Genomic DNA, 23,563 nt, shown 5'->3' on the forward strand with positions numbered 1-23,563 from the left:
GCGGCGGCGGCGATTCCACGGAGGCGAAACGCAAAAGGCACCCTTGTGCTGTGCGATGTCAGTGTATGTTAAAGATCCTTAGGTGGTCGAAATTATTCCGGAGACCTCCACTCCGGCACCTCTTTCTTCGTTCACTCCCTCCTTTACCCATTCCCTTACGGCGCGTTTCAGGTGTCCACCGAGATATGCGAAACAGTTACTGCGTCATTTCCTTTCCTCAAAACCAATTTTCTTTACTGCGGCCCGGATCCAACGCTAGGCCTTGATCTTGAGCGCCTACAGTTATGACATATCAAGCACAAGGACGGCAAGGTCAATGCTACTGCTAGCCGATGTACTAGTGATGCAAAACTATCGATAGTACTATCGATAGTTGAGTCATTATCGATGGTAAAAAAAAACTATCGATAGTTGGTACTTGCGACAGCACTATCGATAGTACTTTCGATAGTTACCATATTCGATAGTACTATCGATAGCCCTATCAATAGTACTTTCGATAGTACCATCGGTTCTATAAAATCAACGGCGCGTACTCACTGCAGCCTAAACTTGGTTTCCCGAGTTTGTGGTACAGAAGTAATGGTACGGTAACTGTGACAGGACCCTCCCGTTTTCGCAACCTGCGCTTCAGCGAGCCTACGTAGTGTTAGTGTCGCGAATGTCCTAGTTCTCTAGCCGACAACTACGCGGAAAAATGTTCCTTTGCGTCACTGAAGGCCTATGTGAACGTAAACTCGCGAGTAATCAATAGCCAACATGACGTACGCTGTCAAAAAAGCTCATTGCGAAAGCATACAGAAACCGGAGTGGGGACGCGGCAGGTGCGGCCTAAAGTCCTTTTATGAGCTTTTCTAAACAAAGCTTCCCGACAGGCGGCGCCGCGATCGGCATATGCACGGCGTATTGCCCTAAAGTTAAAATGCTCTATACAAACGCTGTACCGATTATTGTAGTATAATCTTGATGTAATATTAAAGTAAGCTATTCCGCAGTGGCATAAAATTCAAAAGCACGATCCGCGATATTTCCGGAGGGACTATATATATTCTGCTGCGCAGCGAACTGGAGTGTTTCAGCTCTGTAGCTTTCGCTGCATAGCCAGAAAAAGTTGTCCGCGAGTACAGAGCCGTCCGCAGACAAGCAAAAAAACAAAACAAAACATCAACAAAAGAAGAAAGCCAGGTGGTACATGTCACGTGGTGCTGCAATAAATCATGCTCTCAAGTGAGGGCGGTGCCTTTTAAACATAGAAATGACTAAAGGAGAAAGCGTGTTCGATTAGAACGATTAGCTAGAACAAACGTAGACCACGCCAGTGCAGGTTTGATCGGTGAACTAAGTTGGCAGTTGTTGGAAAGCCCAGCTAGACCTGCAGTGGAAGTACTTGAAGAAGAAGTAGAAGTACTTGGGCGTTCCAGCAACGCCGTTACCAGTAGAGCGCGCATTCTCATCGGCTGGGCAGATCATCTCAGATAGGAGGTGCAGGCTGTGATTCAAAAAATAAAAACATCACCAACTAAATTTGTTGGTATGGCTTAACTGTTTACTTTTGAGTATGAATATATTGATGAACATATTACGGGTCTTTTACTGCGGAGTTAAATATTTCATTCGTCCAAAAGATGGTTCATAAATTCACGAACTGAGTATTGATGACAGTCGGCTATCGAAAATATCGCCGCGGTCGCACGGGGGTTACTCAGTTGCTGACCCGAAACACGCGGATTCGATCCCGGGTTGCGGCGGCTGAATTTCGATGGAGACGAAATGCTAGAGACCCCTGTACTGTGCGATGTCAGTGCACGCTAAATAGCCGCAGGTGGTTGAAATTAGCCGGAGACCTCTACTACGGCGTCCCTCATAGCCCGAGTCGCAAACCATGAAACCGATTAGGTATCGCAAATGTTTTGGCAATATAGTCGGCCAACAGCAGTATAATTATCGATAGCCTATCGGCTGTGGTACTATCGATCGTAATAATATCGATAGCAATACTAACGATAATACTATCGATAGTTTTTTCACACTATCGATAGCCAGTTTACCAATAGTAGTTGCATCACTACGATGTGCCCAGCCGGCCTCCACTGCAGTGATTAACTGGGATACGCGCCGGCGCTTACCATCGTGTCTCCACGAGCGCCGGCGCGTATTCCCAGTTCACTACAGCCAACCACGAGACCGTGCTTGTGCTGTCAGCAGTGATTGGGGGGGGGGGGGGGGGGGCAACTGCGATACCTAAGTTCGGTTCACCAGTCCTCACGTCAAGCACGGCTACTGTGGAGCTGGCGGCGGCTTAATTCACGGCGCTTCGCGATTCGCGCGCGGAGAAAAGACTACGCGCAGCCGGGACGCATCCGACGCAGATGCGGTGCCGTTATTCTACAACTCAGTAACGATGTACGGCGGCCAATTTCTTTCGTTTCTCGGAAGCTGACGACTACCGAACGTTGCAGCGCATTCGGGCGCGTACTGTGGGTGCCCCCCCCCCCCCTTGAAAAAGTTCTGCGAACGCCCTTGCCTTCACCTACTCTTTACGCTCGCAGCGGAAGCGGCTCAACGCTGTGATGTCAATATTGCGCCGCCTGCAACGCTACAAACGGCACCGCGACGTCACTTGTGCCGCGGAGGTTCCCTTTTGCCGAAGCGGGAGACATTTCCTGCAACACGTCTTTAGCATCTTTAGGTAACCGCTATCCCTTCGCGTCCGTGTGCATCCATCGTGAAGTGCTCGTATCACTACGCGGGCTTTCACACCGATATCCGAGCAGCCAAAGGCTATACCCCACACACGTTTCGTATGACCCGGCGTCAACCGCGATACCCGACAGTACTTCCGTGCCAACGCCATATCGTTCAGCGCCACACCGCCACGAAGGGGTGTTCCCGGGGCAGGATTCTCGATCTGACCGCATACAATTGGACATCGTCGACCGCCGACACTTCGCCAAGGCCAGACATAACAGGGTGTTTCACGTAATACCATTAACAATTTTTTTAATCGTCTTTTTGAGTTAGAAGCGCACTTTCTTCAGCATAGCATTGTCAGCGGTGGTTGCATCAGAATACAGCCGAGGCTAGCACGTTAATAGTGAACTAGTTAGTCGCCTCATTTATTAAGTGGTTATGACCCCTAGTGAATTCTGAGAGAAGGTAAACGCAGCTGAGGGCGCAAGTCACATGGGCAGATGAATTTGGGAAGTTTGCCGGAATGGGGGGCCGGCAGCTGGCTCAGGCCTTTCTACTACAGTGGACACATTTAGGCTAATATGATTATTCATTCATTCAGTTTTTATTGCGTGCCCAAAACATCGCTGAGGACGCATATATATGAAACTGTTCGTATTAAATGAGGATAATCGCAAAGTTGTGACCCCTTCTTTATATATATATGGTTGGTTTGGTTTATGGGGTTTAACGTCCCAAAGCGACTAAGGCCATGAGAGACGCCGTGGTGGAGGGCTCCGGAAATTTCGACCACCTGGGGTTCTTTAACGTGCACTGACATCGCACAGTACACGGGCCTCTAGAATTTCTCCTCCAAAGAAATTCAACCGCCGCGGCCGGGATCGAACCCGCGTCTTTCGGGTCAGCAGCCGAGCACCATAACCACTGAGCCACCGCGGCGGCATATATATATATATATATATATATATATATATATATATATATATATATATATATATATATATATATATATATATATATATATATATATATATATATATATATATATATATATAGTGCACGACGTTGTCATGACAAGTATAGAACCAGCATGAGTTTAAAGGAGTATAGACATCTAACTTTTGGGTGCGTGCTTTCTTCTTTGTAATGAGGCGTAAGCCATTATTATACACGGATTATGACGTGGTATTCTCCTACGAACGCTACGAATTTCTTTCTCGTGCTTTTTCAGTTTAAACTATAGTTTCAACAGCCGAACGATGGTTCTGACGTCAAAGAAAGGTTATAGGTTATGTGAGGCGTGAAAAACTGCAATATAATCGGTGCTTCTAAATTCGTTGGCATTTCGGCTCTTGAGGAAGGCTGGTTTCAGCACTGTACTGAATTAAAATTAAGAAGCAGCGATGATATCGCGGTTTTTCCATGCCCCACATGACCTAAAACCTCTTTTTGACGTCACAGCCATCGTTTGGCTGTTGAAAACGAAACGAAAACAGCACGAGAAAGAAATTCGATTATAAGTTATTTAACGGCCGTAGGCGAATGACACACGGTGATTAATGCATAGTAGTGGTTTCGGCATTGTAGAGATGAAAACATGCCACTAGAATTAGGTGTTATGTTTTTTAAAACAAAATTACATAATATACTTCAGTGTGGGCACTAAATTCCACGCACATGCGAAATACCAATGGGGCCGAAAACAAGGAAACCCTCCTCTCTTTTATGCAGTTACCTTATAATTGCATCCCGTGCATTAGCGAGTATTTTAGGCGCTTATCTGGAACAAATTATCACGACACATAGATCTACTCGGAACTTTTAAGTAAAGCTGCAAGATGAGGCATATTAATTTTACCGCAGACAATCTTATACAAAAATGCAGTGCCGCCGCCGCGGTGGCTCAGTGGCTATGGAGCTCGGCTGCTGGCCCAAAAGACGCGGGTTCGATCCCGGCCGCGGCGGCTAGAATTTCTTTGGAGGAGAAATTCTAGAGGCCCGTGTGCTGTGCGATGTCAGTGCACGTTAAAGAACCCCAGGTGGTCGAAATTTCCGGAGCCCTTCACTACGGCGTCTCTCATAGCCTTAGTTGCTTTGGGACGTTAAACCCCACAAAAACAAAACCAAACAAAAATGCAGCGTGACGACAATGCCCAAGGACACTTAGTAGCTCCAATGATAGTGTTTTAAGGAGTATACGTAAAGGTTTTATCATTGCGCATCTAGTTTCACGCAACAGAAGCAAAATCTAGTCGTGGTCTAACAAGCAACAGAAAAGTTTAACAATAGATAGGTTGCACCGATGTCATAGCGGCCACTAAGAGACCAGAAGCACGGCGCAAACCTGGGAATTTTCTTAATTCCCTTATTGCCGCCTGTTCCGACCAGCATTGGAAGCTTCGGTTACATCTGGCCCCCGCGACTGTCGAACGCGAAACCATGCCAGTAAATTAAAATCGCTGTTACAAACGGACGGTGCATTGTGTTTGAAAGTGAGTTCGTGATCCACAAGCACACGCAAGTCCTGGGTTCATCAACATGATGAATGATATTTTCCAAATAATCTAAGGGCTCTTTCTGTCCCGCCCAAGGTGCGGTGCTCGCCGCTTGAGCCAGCCGAGGCGGGGGAGACGTCACGTGGCACATGCGGCACTGGATGTGCTTAGTGTTCCTATATACAGGAACACTAATGTGCACAGGTTGGCATCGCCATGCACGCAACACCAGCGCGTGGTTTTCGAACTGCGCACGGGACTTGACGTCCCGTTTGTTCCGCGCCAGGTGACAAAACGCACCGCGTGTGCTACCTTCGGACGCTTTACAGCTGTCGCCCCCAAACCAGCTTATCTGTACAGTGAGCCGCGAGCGTGTGCTTTTGTCCTGTTTTTCCTTTCTTCGCTCGGGACAGGACACGGCACGCGCGCATTTAAAGCGGCCGCCTTTGAGCGGCCGGCCTGCGACGACCAAGTGAATGTGCGCGTGCCCTATGCTCCCCCACGAACAATGGCCCGCGCGATGCCCTCACTGGCGCAGGGCAACACATCTGTGCCGGCCGCTCCCCCTCCACCACGCAATTTGCACGCCCGCGCACTCTCGAAACCTTGCGCGGGCAGCACCCCACATTTATTTTATTTTAATTCCCTGTATATTTGTACATAGTGTATATTGCCGCCCTACCCCTATCCTTTTCCCTATCGCTCTCCCCTTTCTTTCCTTCTCCCTGTCCTCTCCGTCTCATTTTATTCTCGCTAGCCGCAGCTCAGGTACTTCAAGCTTCGATGGCAGATGCCGCGACTAGCAACATCTGTTCCTTCACTTTTTATTTCCTTACTACCAATAAATAGCCACTAACAACAACATTGCAGAGCCACAATGTTGAGGGTAATCGTGCTTTCTAAATCCTAAAAACTGATATGGCTATTACAGATCTCCAATTGCAACCAGGTGCCCATCTTTATGGTTAAAAAGTAGAATTTAGTTAACCACTTTACTAGTTAATGTGACACCTTTTTTTCTGACATCTGCCACCACTATTACCATGCCACAAAAGCTTTTTTTTTGCCTCAAAAAGCAAGTTGAAAAAAAAAAATTAATGGCAGGATTCGTTGAAACACCTGGCTTATCAGTTGTTAAAAAAGTAATAAATTGTGGGGTCTAACGTCCTGAAGAGACACCTAGACTATGAGGGATGTCAAAGAGGAGTGTTTCATATCAACAGTCACTGCGCCAGCAATTTTCGGGGCTTTAATCCCTGTGCATCGTGGCCCACTGGCAGGCCATCCTTACATTTTGTTGGGTGCGGCGCAATGCACCAGTGACCCTCCTCCTTTAATTGAGGACTCCTGTTATTGAAACCAAGAGGAGACACCAATAGCAACCTGGAAGATATGTTTTTTGCTCTATGAAAATTTTGAGCTGTGCCACGGCTTCGCAGTACCACTCAATATTCATTCTGCACAGCAGGAATACACAAATGACACTCCGGTGACCCACAAAGCAGTGAACGTGTTAATTTAGACCACCTGCTGTTTAATGTCCGCTGAAGTCGCACAGCGCACAAAGATTTTTGCATTCCGCCTGCATCGAAATACGGCTGCCGTAGCCGGACCGAACTTGCAACCGTGGGATCAGCAGCCGAACACCAAAGACGCTGAGCCACCATGCCACGTGTATATCAATGGTTAGACACCCCTAGTAAAGTGTACTTGAGGGTGCTACTGAAGCTCGAGAAAGTCTGCCAACTCTTTCTTGATGACTCCGCTTTCAGCTTAGTCACAGACTGCCATTCACAGAACCATTGGCATCGGTGCAGTTCGACAGGAGAAAAAGACACCAGCACAAACCGCTGTCACAGAAGGTATGCCAATGAGTCACCCTAATGTGATTGCAAGCAAGACAAAACAGAGACGTGAGGACATATACCACGTATGGCTTGTCTGGAACGCAGGCGGCGTTTTTGCAACAGACACGAGCAGCATACTTGCACGAAATGTGGCCACTCGATCCCCCTGTACGTTTGAATGGATGGTGCTAACTCAGACAGAGATAGCTCAGTTACGAACAAATATATGCAGCAACTGCAAGTTTAACAACGCTGTTTGCTGTTCTGGACTGTTGCAGCACCAAATGACAACACCGAAATATGTGCGCCAACTACATCGCCCCCATAGCTCACTTCGTGTTGTTGTGCCGAGGAAAGGACGCATGAGACAGCTTTGCTCGCTGTGTTGCCTCATGGTGTTGCTTGTCGTTCACATGACGGTCAAATATGTGACAGTGACACAAAGTCTTTTTCATCATTTCTAGTACAGTCAGACACAACTCAAGAATGAAGCGGCTTTTCCCCATAAAAGAACCCCCTTCCAGCCAACGGCGTCGGCAGATTCTAATGAGACTGCTAGCGTAACAGTGCAAGGTGCAGCGCGACAGTACAGAGAGGGGACTATCTCCGACCATGAAGGGAGGGGCTATTACCTTTCAACTGTCACTTCCTGCATTGTCACGCTAGCAGGTTCCTGAGAATGGGCCGATGCCATTGGCTGAAAGGAGGTCCTTTGATGGGGAAAAGCCGCTTCATTCTTGAGTTGTATTCAAGTGTATGAGCGAAGTGGGGAACAACTACTAGGGCTTTGCGCACGGGAAAATCGGTCGCGCAAAAGGCAGCTATTAAACAACTCTACATTCTCCTTAGCTCCAACCAGCTTAGGAGCAATGCTTAGATCCAACAGGACAGCGCCTTAGTTTGTTTTCTGGAAGGGGAGGCTAAATTGCCAGGCTGCAATACACATACCATCCAACTAACTTTGCCGGACACAATATAGAGGAACTTCCTTCAGCAATACATTTACATTTCAGAGAAGTAGGAAGGCACTTCAGGAGAATTTAGGTACTTCACCTGTGGCAGACAGCACTAGAGGCAGCAACTTACTGCTGCGTAATTGCTGCATAATTGCAGCAGGTCCGTCATGTACAAATATGGTAGGCTACTACCTTCTGCACTCCAAAAAGCTCCAGTATGTGCTATTGCCAATAGGACAGAGTATGCCTCCTGAGTTGACATAATGCATGAAGTAAGGCAGACAGTTTATTTGCTTTTGCCTCATGCTCACGATAACCAGAACCCTTCACAATGTTCAAAATTTTTTGCTGAGCATTGTATTACAAAGCAACATATCTGCAGAGAATTTTCATGTGGAAAAACTTGGCACTGAAGCAATAATATTCAAAATTGTTAGAATACTTATGCGAGACATACGCCATACATATACAAATATGTCATCACGAAGGTAAACTGCTTCAGTGGGAGCACGTGGCAGGTAGCAATCACTGAAAGGCTTGAATAGCATTAATGCTACCATCACTAATGCAAAGCTATGGCAGCTTGAAGGAGCAGGGCCAAGTAGATGTGGACGATTGCAGCAGCACCCTTGTAAAAGTGCAAATTTCTGTTTTGCAGACAGACTTTTGTTAGGCCAACATGGCAAATAACCTTCAAATCAATCCAGTTTGCATTCCTTATATGCTTTCCTGCACAACTGCAGCAGTTGGCAAATGTGCACGAGGTGCAAGATAAGCCACAGCAGCATTTATTCCTACATAAGGTGGACGTTGAGCAGATCCCATCTGCAAAATGCTACACGTTTTTCATGCTTGCCCTTTTAACACCACAGCGTTAAGGCTCCCATTTTGCAGAAAATCCGGCGGCCGCGTCAGCACTGTGAGCAAAAAATCCCTGGAGAAGCAACTTAGGTGGGCCACCTAAGTCATGTTACCTTGTGTTGTCACAACCTGCTCTCCGGTTTGTGAGCAAACTGACCAGCATGGCAGGTGGCAGTTAAATGAGTGATTGATTGCAAGAGATTGCATGGGAAGAGCAACCTGGGTCACACAAGACCCACCGCTGGCTGCACCTGCCATCGCAGGGCAGTGGTGCATCGCTTAACTGCTGTACCTCTGCACCAGGAGTGGTATGAAGACTCCCAGGGATCTATGAATGTAAAACAGAGAATGACCAATCAACGCTTTCACATCATTCTTTTACGGCCGAGCTTAAGTGTCCCCGCCATTGTGTTTTTAGTTTGCTGAAAATCAATGGCACAGTAACAACATGCATCCAGGAAACACAAATAAAATAGATTTATTCATGAAAATGCATAAGAAATAAGTACACAATGGACAAACCTACTCTGTAAATAGGATAAACTCCCTATTCACAAAACTGCACATCATATTCATAAGTAGTAGTGCCGCATGGTTTTATAACTGAAATTTAGGCAAATGATAACGGCTGATAATTGCACATGAAAAAATAAAAAAAGCCATGAAAATAAAATACACCATATCAGTCAAGCATTAATCAATAATCAACTCACAATACCTGCGAGTTCAAATGGAACGAAATCGGTTGCACAGGCTGCTATCCAGGAAACACAAATAAAACAGATTGATTCATCAAAATGCGTAAGAAATGAGTGTACAATGGACAAACCTACTTTGTAAATAGGATAAACTCCCTATTCACAAAACTGCATATCATATTCATATGTAGTGCAGCAGGGTTTTATAACTGAAATTCAGGCAAATGATAACTGCTGATAATTGCACATGAAAAAATAAAAAAAAGCCATGAAAATAAAATACACCATATCAGTCAAGCATTAATCAATAATCAACTCACAATCCCTGCGAGTTCAAATGGAACGAAATCGGTTGCACAGGCTGCTACCCAGGAAACACAAATAAAACAGATTGATTCATCAAAATGCGTAAGAAATGAGTGTACAATGGACAAACCTACTTTGTAAATAGGATAAACTCCCTATTCACAAAACTGCACATCATATTCATAAGTAGAAGTGCCGCAGGGTTTTATAACTGAAATTCAGGCAAATGATAACTGCTGATAATTGCACATGAAAAAATAAAAAAAAAGCCATGAAAATAAAATACACCATATCAGTCAAGCATTAATCAATAATCAACTCACAATCCCTGCGAGTTCAAATGGAACGAAATCGGTTGCACAGGCTGCTATCTAGGAAACACAAATAAAACAGATTGATTCATCAAAATGCGTAAGAAATGAGTGTACAATGGACAAACCTACTTTGTAAATAGGATAAACTCCCTATTCACAAAACTGCACATCATATTCATAAGTAGAAGTGCCGCATGGTTTTATAACTGAAATTCAGGCAAATGATAACTGCTGATAATTGCACATGAAAAAAAATAAAAAAAGCCATGAAAATAAAATACACCATATCAGTCAAGCATTAATCAATAATCAACTCACAATCCCTGCGAGTTCAAATGGAACGAAATCGGTTGCACAGGCTGCTATCCAGGAAACACAAATAAAACAGATTGATTCATCAAAATGCGTAAGAAATGAGTGTACAATGGACAAACCTACTTTGTAAATAGGATAAACTCCCTATTCACAAAACTGCATATCATATTCATATGTAGTGCAGCAGGGTTTTATAACTGAAATTCAGGCAAATGATAACTGCTGATAATTGCACATGAAAAAATTAAAAAAAAAAGCCATGCAAATAAAATACACCATATCAGTCAAGCATTAATCAATAATCAAGCAGACTCACAATCCCTGCGAGTTCAAATGGAACGAAATTAGTTGCACAGGCTGCTACAGTGCTGTAGTTCTCTTACCACAGGCTATTTCTGAGCACCCTTGAAAATGTTCAGAACAGCTCTGCCATAGAACAATGCCACAAGCACACCAAGAAGTGCAGTGACAACAAGGATCAGAAGAAAATACAACAGTCCAGAGGACCATGAAGAAACTGCTTTTCCAAGACCTGCATTGTCCTGTAAGGCAAAATACCAATATTACAGCAAAGCCTACAATGAAACTTGAAGACTTTTATAAGTGGTAATTTAAGCTTCAATTTATGTCTCCTTATGGCAGCTTAGTGAACTACAAACCACTTGTCAATGGAATTGTATGATTCCTATACAGGGCATTGTTTCAAAATGACATTATTATATTCAGAATTTCATTCTTGCATCCTTGTAAGGCAAGATGCTTCATAATCCATCTCATTTACTGATCTGGTTACTGGCCCAGTACTGCCCAAGGCTAGAAACTGCATGTTGTGGAAAAATGTCAGTAAGGCCTTTCTCAGATAATGAAAGCATCATGCAAGAAAACAACAATTACAACATTATGCAAGATAACACACCCATACTGAGAAACTAAGCGCATAAATTTGTGAGCATGTCTGCAATATTTAAATCTGTCTGTTGCAAGCTTACAACATTGTGCACTTGCTTCATTTTACAAAACTACCATAAATTTCAAAGAATGGCTAGGGAAGGATGTATTTTTAATAATAGTAGTAGTGATACTACCAGAAAATTAAAATCTGGAGCAATTTTTTTAACACTAAAATGTCCGATTTGGAGCAATGAAACATTTGATTTAGAAGCCCTTTGTTGCACATAGCTTTTAGTTTCCCAAGCTCCCATTATCACAATATTGAAACTGAGCACTTAGTTCAGTTTACAAATCTTTTAAGCTGGCAAACAATGCTGGAAGAAGAGTGTTTATGTTTATTGTTAATGGTAGAAAGAATTGAATACCTGTCATGTGGTGTATAATTGAAAATGAGACATCTCCGTGAAATGTGTCACACAATGTTTACTTGAAGAGCGTATACAGGCTCATCCAAAAGTCGCAGAAGAAGTAAAAATTCAATTATCTGAAGTAAAGATGGTAATGCAATGCGGTTTCCATAAAGATGCACAAAAAAAAAACATCAAATTTATTCTAACAATGAAAAATTTTATTGCCACAATTGTCACAGGTGAAGGATGCTGCAGTGCCACTGTTCAAACTACAGACACAACTGAAAGGCTAAACCACCGCCTTTTGGCGATAAATGACCTATTCTGGCAATAAATTTGTTGTTACGCAAACAATTTCCCATATTTTTCTGAACAGTTCTGTGAAAAGCACCTCATTCTACTGTCTCTACTTTTCTAATGAATAAATTTTTACTTTTTTTGGGACTTTCGGACTTTTCTAATGATTGAATTTCTACTTTTTCTGGGGCTTTCGGATTATTCTGCGCTTTTCATATACTCGCCAGTACCGTAGTTCAGATGTACTGCAGTGTTACTCCTCACCTTTAATTACAAATCTCGAGAGACTTTATTAAAGGAGCACACATACCAAATGGTTGTTTTTTTCTTTGTGATGATGCCTAACATATTAGTATACATGGAGCTCACCATGGTATTCACCTACGACTGCTAAACAATTGATAATTGGATTTCTATTTCATGATGCTTAGGTTTAACGATGGCTGAGACATCAAGTCTGTATAGGTCACGCGAGGCATGAAAAAATTGCGATATAATTGCTGCTTTGTCGTTCCATTTCATTCGAATGCTAAACCCAGCCTGCCTCAAGAGCCAGAATGACAACGAATTAATAAAAACGTTTTTTTATGACACAAGGGCATCAGTGGCCACAGAGCACCACACCACTATAGGTGTTTTTCGTCTACTCGAGGTGGGGTCAGAGACCCATTTCCCAAGCATTTCACCCTAAAGAAGCTGAGCACCAGGTCAGGGGAAAGCTTGTACTCATTTTATCACCAGTGGGTATCCAGCGGAACTAGGGATCAAACCCTGCACCTCCCGCATGTGAGGCAGACGCTCAACAAACCACTAGGCCACTGCTGCAGTTATGAACACAAATGAAGAAGCAGCTATTATATTGTAGGACGCACGGCTACTGAACCAGATTTTCCGGGTCAGAACTCGGCTGCGATGGCCGCGTTTTGATGCAGGCGAAACACAAAAAGCGCTCGTGTGCTGTGCGATGTCAGTGCACATTAAAGATCCCCAGGTGGTCGAAATTATTCCGGAGACCTCCACTACGACACCTTTTTCTTTCTTTTTTTCTTTCACTCCTACCTTCCTCCCTTCCCTTATGGTGGTGTTCGGGTGTCCACCGAGATATGTGAGAAAAATAACTGCGCCATTTCCTTACCTCAAAGACCTATCAACCAATACTGTAGTTTTTCATGCCTCACATGACGTATACTGACCTCTGACGTCACAGTGCTGCTGAAGCCGGAACAGCATGAGAGAAAAATTAAATTATAAATTATTTAGCAGCCAGAGGCGAATGTGTGTTGATTCAGTTGAGTGGCAAGATGGGCGAGTTGGTACATATCTCGAACAAATAAAACCACTGGAAGGACGCAGAGACAGAGAGGCACACAGGACGACGCTGAACTATCAGCTGAATTTATTTCAGTGAAGATCGCACATATATACTCTTCAGCAATGAAACCAGACATGCGCACCTGGCAACATGAAAAAATAAGGAAATATAACAGAGGAGCAGATGCTCGTCACAACATGCTTCCTATAGTTATCAATGGGTAGGCTCTAAAGAGCTTAAGAACCCCATTTCCTTATGAAACAAGCTTACAGACGCATCACTGACACATGCATCTTCTTTTCTGATGATGTGATGTGCCTCCAAAATTTAATGTAGGCTCCTTGTTTTACCCCGCCCAAGATTGGTGGTGCTCTTAACTTTGACACCGTGCCTACTTGTGACCTTCTTTCTGTTGTGCGAAAGTGTGCACACGTAAGGCAGAACCTCAACCTTTTGGCCTTTTTATTGGCCCGCTCCATCTGTTTCGCTTTTCTGTGTTTGGAAGCTTTCCAGATCCCTCTGATAAAGTGCATAGAGAACCCCACTTTTTTCAGTCGTTGCTCTCAGTGCAGAAAGCTACCCTGCATTATGCAAAAGCAATTTTTCTGCTGCGCGTTCTTGAAACATAAAGTAGCTATACCCCTTTTCGTTAGCTTTAAATAGCAGGAGCTGTACGGCAGCAAGGCCTTCTGTGTTCACGAGGCATAGGTCCAGCAAAGGTGCCAACAGTCAAAAAAGGTTAAAACAAGGTTAAAAACCTAACAGTGTTGCAGTCTGGTAATTCATGAGTAAAACTGGGCACATCAGAGCATGATCTGAAACAGTCTAAAATGTGGGCGGTTACATTCTGCAGATTGTCACTGGGTGTAACATACAAAAGTACGAAAAAGTCACCAACATACCTGAAGACTATAGCCACACGGGGCATATTCAGTCTTTCTTTTAGTAAGGTGTCAAAACTGGCCAAATAAATGTGGGTTAAGATTGGCACTATACATTATACAGCAGACTCCTATACAGCAGGGGTCTCAAACATGCGGCCCGCCGGCCCTCCAAGTTTCATCTTTTATTCCGAATGCTTGTGCCAGCTTCACTTCAATTTCTTCTCTCGTGCTGTTTTGGTTTCATCAGCTGAATGATAGCCAAGACGTGTAGTTGGTGTTTAGATCACATGAGGCACTAAAAAACCTGAAATATAATTGCTGATATATAGTTTTAATTCACTACAACACTCAAGCCAGCCTGTTTCAAGATTTGGAATGACAAAAAACAATGTATAGCCGTTTTTTCATGGCTCACATGACCCAAACACCAACTACAAGTCACAGCCATCGTTTTGCTGATGAAACCAGAAGCGAGAGAGCAACAAAAAACTTAATTATAAATTATTTAGCGGTCGCAGGCAAATATCACGGGGTGATCTATGTGTACCAATGCCTAATGCATCATTTTAAATAAGAAAACAGGCAAGCCAATATTTGGTGTCTATACTCCTTTAAATGCCCGGCTTAGAGAACATGAAAGGTCTGTACCTTCCAATGACGGGGTGAATTTGCCAAAGCACTGCAGGAAGCATAACTGAACTCTATTACTCAAGAACACCACCAATCTTGGGCGGGGTAAAACAAGGAGCCAACGTGAAATTTTGGAGGCATATCACATCGTCAGAAAAAGAAGGTACATATGTCAGTGATACGTCAGTCATCTTGTTCCATAAGGAAATCAGGTTCTTAAGCTCTTTAGAGCCCCCACAGATAACTATAGAAAGCGTGGTGTGACGGGCATCTTTTCCTCTGTCATGTTTTATTATTTTTTTTTCATGTTGTCATGTGCACATGTCTGGTTTCATTGCTGAAGGGTATATATGCGTAATCTTCACTGAAATAAATTCAGCTGATAGTCCAGCATAGTCTAGTGTGCCCCTCTGTGTCTGCATCCTTACGCTGGTTTTATTTGTTCGAAATATGTGGTGATCCATACACAATAATGCCTTACACATCCAGGTGGGGTCAAAGACCCATTTGCCAAGCATTTCACCCCAAGGAAGCTGAGCACAAGGCAAGGCAAAAGCTTGTACCCATCATACCACTGCTGGGTACCCGGCGGCACTGGGGATCGAACCTCGCATCTCCCGCATGCAAGGCAGACACCCAAACCACTAGTTTTGGTCAGTAATTAACCCGAAACCAATATATGTGTGATAAAGATGGTTCACCAATTCCTCAACACAATGTCACAATGTGGCTGAAACACTACTTCTGTATTTTCATCAATATTTACCGGTGAACCCGAAAGTGAAATGCCTGAATACCCTCACTTCGACCATCCGCACATGCCTGACAAATTTTGACCTTAACCAATTAGTAGCACTATTTGATTCTCTGAAATTATGATCTTTAGCAGGCATCGATTGAATTAATGTAAAAGTCCTTAATAATCCTAACCACACTGTAGCCATTCTACTGCCTCACATTTTACAGCAATCACTTTGTTCCGGTGACATACCTCATAACTGGACAGTTGGAAAGATTATTCCAGTTCACAAAAAGTGCCCTCCAGCATCAAGAATTATCATCCAATTTTAATCACCAGTGTCCCCTCTAAACAAATGGAGCATGTTATTTACTCGCACACGATTAAATTTTTAGTCTGTCAACTTCTTTCAACCTAACCAACATGAATTCTTAAACTTTTCCTGTTCAACTTAATTAGTTCTATTTAATAATGATATTAGTTTCAGTATAGATATTAACATACCTGTGGATGAAATTTGCTTGGATTTCGAAAAAGCATTTTATAAAGTAACTCATAAATGTCTCTTACACAAACTTTTATGCCATCAATTATTAACTGAACTGCCAGCAATTTGTAGTGGCTAACAACCACGCGTCTTCAATGCCTCCTGTAACCTGTAGAGTGTGCAAGGTATCGTTCTGGGCCCTCTGTTATTTCTAATCTACATTTACAATCTTTCTAATAATCTATCATTGCCTATTTGGTTGTTCACTGATGACTGCATCATCTACCAAAGCATCACTAACATAGTTACCCATCCCATCTACAAAGCAACTTAGCACTCATTGAAAATTGGTGCTATAACTGGCTGATCTCCTTCAGCGCTAATAAGACAACTCTAGTCTTATTTCATCTTGGTCAATCATATCATCCAACAAATTACAACATATGCGGTGGAACAATAGCCCATGCACCACCAAACAAATACCTAGGAATCAGTCTAACACATGATCTAACTTGGACATCCCACATTATGAATATAACTAATGATGCTATCCATGTCCTTAGCTACCTACCTAAAACACAACATAAGGCTTACTCCACCTTCAGTGAAACTAACTGCCTATTAAAAGGAGTATGGACACCTAATTTTAGTGGCATGTTTTCTTCTCTATAATGATGCTGAAGCACCTTGTGGTATTTGCCTATGACCACTAAATAATTTATAATTGAATTTTTCTGTCATGCTGTTTCGGTTTCAACAGCTGAACGATGGATGTGACGTCAAAGAGAGGTTACAGGTCACGTGAGGCATGGAAAAACTGAGATATAATCGCTGCTTCGCTGTTTTAATTCACTGCAATGCTGAAGCCAGCCTTCCTCAAGAGCTGGAATGACAACGTATGTAGAAGCACAGACTATATTGCAGTTTTTCACGCCTCATGTCCCCTATAACTTCTCTTTGATGTCGCAGCCATCATTTGGCTGTTGAAACCGAAACAACACGAGAAAGAAATTCGATTATAAATTATTTAGTGGTCGCAGGAGGATACCACGTGGTAATCCGTTAATAATGCCTTACGCTTCATTACAAAGAAGAAAACTTGGACCCAAAAGTTAGGTGTCTGTAACATTAGTCAGGCTGAAACTTGAATATGCATCTGCCATCTGGGACCCCGATCAAGTCAACCTTAACAAAGATCTTGAATGCATCACGAATAGTGCGGTACGCTTCGTATATTCAGATTATTCTTGCCATACTAGCATAACGTCACGAAAATCTCAAGCTAACCTCACTTGCCTTAAATTGCGCCAAAAGATAACTTACTTTGCCTTTGTCACAAATTCTACCATTCACCCCTGAGCACTTCTACAATCACCATAGCATACCATTGTTCATACCACATTAACCACCCGAAATCCATGCATCCACCACGAGCATCCATCCCTGCCCATCTCAAGTCATTCTCCACCCAGACTGCCAGAGAGTGGAACAACTTGCCAATGGAAACTGCGCTACACCGTGCCCCTGACCGCTTCAAGAATTACATAATACATATGTTAGTCCACCTCTCACGTAATAACCCCCCTTTAAGGTACAATCAAATATAATACATGAATTATTACAAAGAAAAAATGCAACCAAAACTCTGTGTTTGTACTCCTTTAAATCTTCAACCCATCAAAATCTGAGACAAATGGTAATAGCGCTGCAATAAGACGTACACAAGAAAGACTGACACAGGACATAGCGCATGTCCTGTGTCAGTCTTTCTTGTGTACGTCTTATCGCAGCGCTATTACCATATCTGTCTCAAATAATGCACCATCTAGCCCAAATTGACGTTCTTTTAAACCATCAAAATTTTTCAGTTCTACAATAATAGCTGCATATCTTACACAGGGTGAAGTCGTAGCATCATCATTGTGAGTGTCTATATGCGTGCACGTCCCCCCAAAAAGGCTTCACTAGAGCTTACATGTGCATTAATGCAAGTGTAGCAGCAAAAACGCGACACACATTTATACTCCCGTCAAAAGTTGCCAAACTGATCCAGCTGTCCATCAAAATCTCATTATTACAAGGATAAGCATCCAGAGAATTTTCTTCAAATATGTGAGCCAGTTCTTTAAAATTTTCTAGCAGACTTGTGCCTACCACGCTCAGAAGCAACTAATCACTCAACTGCCCCCATATCCTCGTAAGCCAGGCAGATCTTGACCAAAACCTGTGCTGTCTAAAGAATCGTTGGAATAGGTGAGGCGTGTGAACGGGGCCATCCCACCACAGAGCACAAGCGGCGAGAGCGACGACCGGACTTTCGCCGCCCGCCTAGAGATGGCTCTGGGTGTCGGTGGCCGTGGGACCGCTGGCTGCAGCAAAAAGCATGCAGTAAATGCTGCCTTTCGCTGTCGCATCACACGTCATTTGCTCAGTTTAATTCCATCTTGTGGTGCTCGCCAGCCGCGGATAGTAACGTGCCACAGTTACTCACAGCTAAGTTGCACCTAGCTGTCTAGCTTTATCCACTTGAAGCTGCTAGCTACCTTTCCCATACGTTAATTTCAGCCACAGACAACTTAAAAAAAAATAAAAAATTCGAGACGATACACCCGCATAGATTCTCCGAAGGATGTATCACTCGGTAATGTTTCCACAATCTCCGGCATTCAAATGAGGTGACGCACTAATTAACATGGATGCAACTGCTGCACCCAAAAGCCATTACAAGATTAACTGGCATTAGATTAAACCTATTTGACAAAATCAACAAAGCACGTGAGCTTAAAACCATTGAATGTGGTTTGTGGCGTATGACAAGGAAGTTGCCTATTCTGTTCCATTAAGCTGTAGATGTCAACAAACCTTTGGATACCAATTGGGCCTTTGCATAAATGACCGTCTTCTAGTACTTAACTGCAGTTCAATGTGCAAAACCAATAAAGGTAACCGTTCGGTCTTAGTAGCATTCCAATTGGTGTCACATTCACTAAGAACTCAAGAAGTACAGACATCTAACTTTTTTGTTGTGCTGTGTTGGGTTTTATGGCACACAGGCAGCTAAGGCCATCGTGCGCCAAGCTCAAGGTATAGAATAAGTTTTCTGCAGTATATTTAAAAATCATTGGTGGTGCAGATGGCCTCACAAGATTGTCTTACTTAGTAATAACAGAGGAAAAGAAATTTAGAAATGGCTAATGGTAAAAGCCTTAAAGAAGGTCACGTAGCCTCAGTGGCTATCCTTGGCTGGGCAAGGATCTCGAGGCTCCCAACCAATCCAATTAAAAACCTCGGCTTTCTTCTCAGGAATAAGAAAGTGGCTAAAGTGTATCATATAATAAAGCGAACCTGTGGATCAAAATTTGCAGTTTTTCAAGTATGCCTGCTTTTTATAAAAAGCTAAAAACAGAAGGTATGTTAACAATCGCAGTGTTGGGTGAAAAGGAATACATTCATTATGAAATTGAGAAAAGTACTTTACTTTTTTCCTAGTTTTTCCAGTTTCACATAAAAGATGAAATGTGGTTAACCGTAAGTTCATCTCCGCATTCTTAGCATGAAGTTGTGCGTAAGGTGTATGTGGCCTATTCGGAGATGACACAGAATCACTTCCTTGAAACGTTCCTGGTGCATACAACTTGACTTCCATTCACCTAAAACCAGCTTTACCAAGTGTAGCTAATTATTTACTTCGCTGTTACAAGCCGACTACCATTTTTTTTTTAAATTTTCGTTGTACTGAGTTCATGCAACCCTTAAAGGGTATATATCTACATTTTTATTTCCTTGCCACGAGCTGGAGCAGTGCACAAGTCTGCCCTCTCGTTTCCTTTTATTCCGACGTGACTTGGGACCCAGCAGAGTTTTATGTTTTGTCCTCGAGCTGTCGCTGTTACTATGCTGTGTATGATACCACCAAGTATAGGAGTGATTGCGTTTCTAGAGTGGAGAGCTGTAAGTACATTTAAGGAGTCTGTAAACAGTACTGCTCGCGAGGTTCTCGTTTAATATTTTTTCTATGGCCACACAGACTGCGTAACAGTCAGCAGTGAAGATGGATGTGCACTGTGGAAATTGTACTGTTTTCTCCGAATTCCTTCGCACCACTGCACTTCCTATGCAAACATCCGTTTTTGAACCATTAGTGTAAAAGTCCGTAAAACTACTGTATTTTTCTTCGAGTGCAAGAGAGTTTCGTATTATATGTTGTTATGGGGTTTGTTTTTTACGGAACTGTGTAAAAGTGAAATCACAGATTGCAGGAAAATTGTATCATGGAGGCAGTGGATCTCGTCTTCGAGCAATGCCAGGTAAAAATGCAGGAGGAGTGGCCTGATAGCTAGCAGTTTGTCATTAAACAGTGTTCTAGATGGGCACTTTGTGACTACGGGGTAGCATAGGTGTTTGGGCAGTGAACAGATTTTTAAAATGTACGAGCATGTCGGCGTGGTTCTTCTGTCTGAAAGTGACGGTTGATTGATTTCTACATGAAGACTGTTTATGAGCGATGTCCTGTAATCCCTAGCCCCTAGGTTGTGTCGTATGCCTTCTCGAGGTCGAAAAAGACTGCAAGACAGTGCTGTTCGTGTATAAAAGCTTCTCGGACAGTACTTTCAAGGCGAACTAAATGGTCTGTTTTTGAGCATGCCTTTTTAAAACTGCACTGATGGATGTCAAGAAGATCGCGGGATTCAAGGAGAAAAGTTAAGTCTTATAATCAGGACACTTTCAAAGGATTTGGCGAGGCAGCTGGCAAGGACTATTAGCCTGTAATTACTAGAAGGCGTTAGTTGCTCTCCAGGTTTTAGTAATGGCACATTAACTGCTTTCTTCCTTTTTTTCCAGGCTTCCGGTAGTTTTGAGAGTACCCATATTTTGTTAAAATTTTGAAAAGTGCTTCTACAGACTGTTCGGAAATATGCACCAGCATTTCATAAGGTACGTTACCAGGGCCAGGTGCAGTATTTTCTTCCGGCTGACAGAAATTTGTTTATTTCTTGGATAGTAATTAAACTACTGTACGGTTCGCATGTGCAACCAGTCGTTGGAAGTTATGTTTCTCCGCTGTGTTTTTGCACTTTAAAAAAGATTCTGTGTAGTGTGAAGAACTGAAAACATTTGAGAAATGTTCAACTATGATGTCTGCTTGTTCCTCTACATTTGTCTGTGTATAAGGAACTGTTAGTAAAGGAATTGTGAAAGGAGAAAGGCTGCCATTGGGCACCTAACTTTTGCATGCATGTTTTCTTCTTTGTAATGATGCGCAAGACATTATTAGCCCATGGATTACCACATGGTATTATCCTACTAATGCTAAATAATCTATAAGCGAATTTATTTCTCGTGCTGTTTCGGTTTCAACAGCCAAACGATGACTGTGATGTCTAAGTGTGGTCAATAGGTCACGTGAAGCATGCAAAAACTGCAATATAATCGCTGCTTCTACATTCGTTGTCATTCCATCTCTTGGGGAAGGTTGGCTTCAACATAGTGAATTAAAATGATGAAGCAGCACATGACATATAACCACACTTTGATGTCACAGCCACCGTTGTGCTGCTGAAACAGAAACAGCGCGACAAAAAAATTTTATTATAAATTATTTAGCGGTCGTACGTGAAAATTACATGGTGATTCATGCATAGTAGTGTCTTCCACATCATTGCAGAGAAGAAACATGCCACCAAAGTTAGATGTCTGTACTCCTCTAATATACCTGGATTCACGGCTTCATAACAACAACCAAACTGGAAAGCCAATTTGAACTTGAGGATCTTAGCCAGAGTACAGGCGCGTAGGCTGCAGCTGGATTTCCTGTTTCTACTATCTGGCACATCGCTTATAACATGGGATTTCATTGCGCTCTTCAACGTCAAATTTAAATTATGTACAATGGGCTACATTGGCCAACTGAAACACAGGAAAGCTTACCTGGCTGGATGATCACTGGGAGCTATTAAAGAATTTTGCTTTTTTCCTTGTTCAATTATGGCAGTTCACCCACGGCCACTGCGGGAGCTATTTGTCTTGTTTATTTTGAGAATGGGACTCTAGCCTATTAAATATGTATACGGTTCCCATCCAGACAGTATTACTGTCAAAGAATTGAAGTGGAACTTCCAGAAACAAAATTAAAACCAATGGGAATTTGGAATTTGCAAATATTCTAGCTTAACCACTCACGTTTCTACTTAATCAAAAGCTTCAATCAGCTGACTGAGATTCCTGAACTGTCCAAAATAACTTCAAGCAAAGATGAATTCTCCAGCACTAGTTTCGATGGATCTTTGTCAACAGTCACAGAAATGTCCACTGCCACGAATGCGTGACAGAAAATTGATCAACAAACTAGTAATCACGAAAAAAAAAGCACTCTGAGCTTGCACAAGAGGCAATCTTCAAAGGCTCAGAGATTGGTTTATTGGGGTTTAACGTCCCAAAGCAACTCAGGCTATGAGAGACACCGTAGTGAACGGCTGAGGAAATTTCGACCACCTGGGGTTCTTCAACGTGCACTGACATCGCACAGAATTTCGCCTCCATCGAAATTCAGCCGCCGTGTCAAAGGCATAATTTTTACTATGCAAATCTCACCGTTTTCCAAGCAATAATATACACAATATGAGAATCAACAAGTTTCTGAACAACAACTAGCAGCCATACACACGTATGCCCACTTTTGCTTCACACACCTGCCCCGGTGGCACAAAGAACTTGGTGTAATTGAAAGCGCTGCCTGCTAAGCGTTACTGACCCTGAAACTATGTGCATGAGAGGAGATAGTGCAGTCTCATGCAGAATAATACGGACCATGCTTCCACGTTCAAACTCTCCTGTTCTGTTTGCTGCCTTGATGTGCAAGGGAAAAAGTAAATATTACTTGCATATGCATCAAACAGCCCTTACTTTCTGCTAGGTAACTTGTCAGAAGACTCTGACCACTATATTCTTCTGTCCGCAACTGTACACTCGTTATGTTGTGAACTCACGTCACTGAGAATTGAAGCGTTAAAGGCATCGAAAGATTAGCAAAGTTCCCATCAGATTTAAATTTCCCATCTAAAGGAAGGCATAGCCATAAGTGATGATTACCAAGTGAGAATGACCACATATCCACAAGAACAGACATTTGGCTGACAGTTTCAACGTACTGTCGAGCCCGAATGAAACGCAAACACGGGATCACGTGGCCTGTGGTTAATTTTGGTACAGTGTGCGCCGTCCAGCATCGTCCACGATAAGCTGCTGACGTGTGCACTGGGTTTGTGGCTTCTTCCCCAGCCGCCCTATGTGCAGCCTTCACTCTACTTACCACAGTTCAGCGATCCCCGTCTAGCGCCGGCATGGCGCTAGCTGCAATGCCTTAACTCTTTCGCTACCGCGCCATAGGCCATCGTTCGCATATGATCGATTCAAATTGCCCGCGCAAAAAA

General features: G+C 43.0%; 1 protein-coding gene across 2 annotated transcripts in view; it reads right to left on the reverse strand.

Annotated features, from left to right (window-relative positions):
• Window positions 1-9,303: 9,303 nt before the first annotated feature.
• Window positions 9,304-23,563, reverse strand: part of LOC149350338 (uncharacterized) — a 41,711-nt gene continuing 27,451 nt past the window's right edge. For both annotated transcript variants that reach the window (XM_089579364.1, XM_089579362.1), the window contains one exon: window positions 9,304-11,025. In XM_089579364.1, the coding sequence (XP_089435490.1) occupies window positions 10,873-11,025 (153 nt within the window). In that variant the 3' untranslated portion in view covers window positions 9,304-10,872. The remainder of the gene's footprint in view (window positions 11,026-23,563) is intronic.

Source organism: Amblyomma mixtum, chromosome 3, assembly GCF_055824585.1.
Source record: "Amblyomma mixtum isolate Tamu chromosome 3, ASM5582458v1, whole genome shotgun sequence".
Classification (NCBI taxonomy): domain Eukaryota; kingdom Metazoa; phylum Arthropoda; class Arachnida; order Ixodida; family Ixodidae; genus Amblyomma; species Amblyomma mixtum.